The 3,085-nt window shown below is 33.5% G+C and overlaps 1 protein-coding gene across 4 annotated transcripts in view; it reads left to right on the top strand.

Annotated features, from left to right (window-relative positions):
* The window catches only part of LOC117109843, a 26,021-nt gene extending 22,936 nt beyond the window's left edge, over nt 1-3,085 (top strand). For 3 of the 4 annotated variants that reach the window (XM_033252285.1, XM_033252286.1, XM_033252287.1), the window contains one exon: nt 2,985-3,085. In XM_033252285.1, coding sequence (XP_033108176.1) covers nt 2,985-3,045 — 61 coding nt within the window. In that variant the 3' untranslated portion in view covers nt 3,046-3,085. The remainder of the gene's footprint in view (nt 1-2,984) is intronic. The other variant, XM_033252284.1, reaches the window with a different exon arrangement.

The raw sequence follows: 3,085 nt of genomic DNA, 5'->3' as shown, positions 1-3,085 counted from the left end.
TTATTTATTGAGGCACGCCTCTAAAGTTTAGTTTTGGCCTTCCTGTTTACTTGTTTAGGCTGTTTATTCTGATCCCACCTAGCCTATTGTTTCTAATCATGCCTGCATGAAATTCTCACTTTATACTGTCTGGCTTTTTCAACCCTCACTCACTCGCCACTGAGGAAGGACTAGTGTTGTCCGAAAGCTCTGGTTCTATTTCTGGCTGTTTACTTACGTTTACTTTTTAGCTGTTGCTTATCATTTTTGTATCTCTACCGAGATCCAGCTTCCCACAGCATTGTTGTTTTTCAGTATTTTGCCTTTTAATCTATATATATATATATATATATACATATAAATGTAAATATAGGCCTATATATATGGCCTATAAGTATATATATATATATACATATATATATATATATGTATATATATATATAATTATAGGCCTTATAAGTGTAAAGCAGGGATAAAATGAAAGTTGCAATATAGTATGGAGGAAAATAATAAAATAATAAAATAATACATAATAAAAGACTTATAAGATACATAAAATTTCAAATTAAAAAGTTAAAATAGGCCTAACATAAAAATAAAAGTATTTTCATGTATTTCACGCAACTGTTTTTATATTTATGATCTACTTATCATTAATACTGATCACTTATTATTAATATGTTTTTAAGTGAAATGCTTTTAATATAGCCATATTTGTATATAACCACGAGAGCTAACCGAAACCTGATTTACAATTACTTGGTTGTTTCATCGCTACAGGATTTCATATCATGAATTAATATAGCACGTAGCTCTGATTAGACTTACATTACATTATTTTACTATTATAATAGGCCTAGTAATAATCGCGTACTGCAGCCTATTGTCTATTGAGGAATCACACTGGCGCAAGTGAGAAGTCTGCGAGCATCAGTAGATATGTTCGCTCTTACTGATTCTACTGATTAATTCATCGAAATGTTGTCATTGGTATATAAACAGCGCTCGTCTTAAATTAGACAATGGTGAACATGATGAGTATAACTCCATGATGAGTGTAATGACCGTATTAAACGTATTTCCAGTAATCCACATACAGCTTCGGGGACCAGTAGTATAATAATGGCTATGCCCGGATATAAATTGCTTGTCCAATATATTTACTCTTTTTTTTTTACCTCAACTCCAAATTGTGAAGTCAGTAGGCCTGTATCAAAATACAGGATATAGAGAATACAAAACGCTGAGACAAATTGTATGGTACAATATACAGGCATACACGATTCATTTTAAAAAGGTCTCAGAAAATCAAAAATGTTAACAACAAATGAGATTGAAAAATTATGCTCGCATTCGATTTTACGGATTTGAGAATTTTCATAGCAGTCGATTCAACATTTGATGACGCTACATAATCTATAGTGATTAGTCTTACATCACATTTTGTGAATTATTGTGTTTATCGAAGCGGAAGTTTTAAAAAAACCAACTCAAACCTTGGCGGACTAAAAAAAAAGATAACTAGTTTTAATTTGAAACAAGATGCCTTAGAGAGAAATGGTGAAGATGAGAAATATTGAATGCAGCGTCAGGTAATTGAAATGAATGGAAAATATAAACAAGAATTTGGGGTACGAAATCATTTTAGTAGTAGATCCCAAATGCGTTTAGAATGGAATAAAAAAAAAAGCTGGGCTAGCGCTTACATGTGTTTTTGATTTGTGTTGCACAAAATTATTAATAAATATAATTAAATCCGAAGAGATGGTATTTAATTCGAGTTCTGTAATGATATAAATGAATAACATCTTGTTAAATAATACTAATTGAAGCAACCAGAACGAAGTATATTCGTTTTACAGATAGGCATAATCAATTAAGTTTTGATACACTTTTTAAAAATACAAATACAAATTATCTTATTTTCCAAGAAGGAACGGTACACGTATTTTAAAATGAACAAACGTGTGTTTCCTTGGTGATTGAAGGAGTCTTCATGGTACAGATCTACCTACCGGTATAGATGGCCTACGTTATTATTGTTTGTCAGAGACATACAGGGGCGGATCCTGAGATGTCCGAAAGTGGGGCCGATCGAGATAGCACCCCATAGGGGTTCCTTGGCATGCCCCTGTGAAATTTTTGTTGACGCCCGAAAATAACATCGGAGGCGATCAATTTTTTTCTTTTCTTTCTTTCTTTCTTTCTATTTTTTTTTTTTTTTTTTTTTTGACTTTCCAAAATCCGGGGTCGGCCCGCCCCCTCCACAAATCCGTCCCTGACATAGAAATCGATTTTTCTCTATGATGCAACAGCAAAAGTACAAATGAAAATGAAGCCTGAAAATATATAATATGGCTTCCTGTTGATACAATCACAGATCCTATTAGGATCTGTGATACAATAAACTAAAATTAGATGTCGCCTAGAGGCCTATTTCTTCTTAAATGTGTAGAACGTTGGTCTTGTGAGGGCTCTCGAAGCTTCCGACATTTGTTTTGCTTGTTTGCTTTGACCATATAGGTCCATGCTTTGAATAACAGCGTAAATTTGCGCACATGTGTTCTAATTTCGCATCAACGTTGATCTTACGTATTTTGTTTAACATCTATTAGTGCACGATGTCGTGGCCACTCACTGCTTCCGTAGCTTGATAACGCGTAAATTAGAATCCGGCTTTAGTCCCGACTGATTACAGAATTAAATTTGAGAGAAGAATCAGCCAGACGTCATGTAGACTTATATCTAATAAAGCCACCGACTATAAAAACATAATGGTTGTACAATTTGACATCTTGTTTACCTTTACATGCAGTAATGTTTGAATTGCGTACTTTTTGTGTAGTAGGCTTAGGTTATGAGCTTTTCAATTGAAAATAAGAGAAAAAATATTGGCCCACAAACGGCACAAAATAGTACTTTCCCCGGATATTTTATAATCATTTCGTCAGCGACGTATAACGTGTCTGTACTTGTTTTACCTTTAGTACTTGGATTTTTTTCAGATCTGAATGGATAAGAATACGAAACCATGTAGTTTGCCTATTGTTTGCACGTCATCGGTAGTCTGCATAAGAATCTTCAAAATACTCTACTGTAATTCTAT

Source organism: Anneissia japonica, unplaced genomic scaffold, assembly GCF_011630105.1.
Source record: "Anneissia japonica isolate Jap-2015-1 unplaced genomic scaffold, ASM1163010v1 scaffold585_len4108843_cov191, whole genome shotgun sequence".
Taxonomy (NCBI): Eukaryota; Metazoa; Echinodermata; class Crinoidea; order Comatulida; family Comatulidae; genus Anneissia; species Anneissia japonica.
This window is presented reverse-complemented; position numbering and strand designations above follow the sequence as displayed.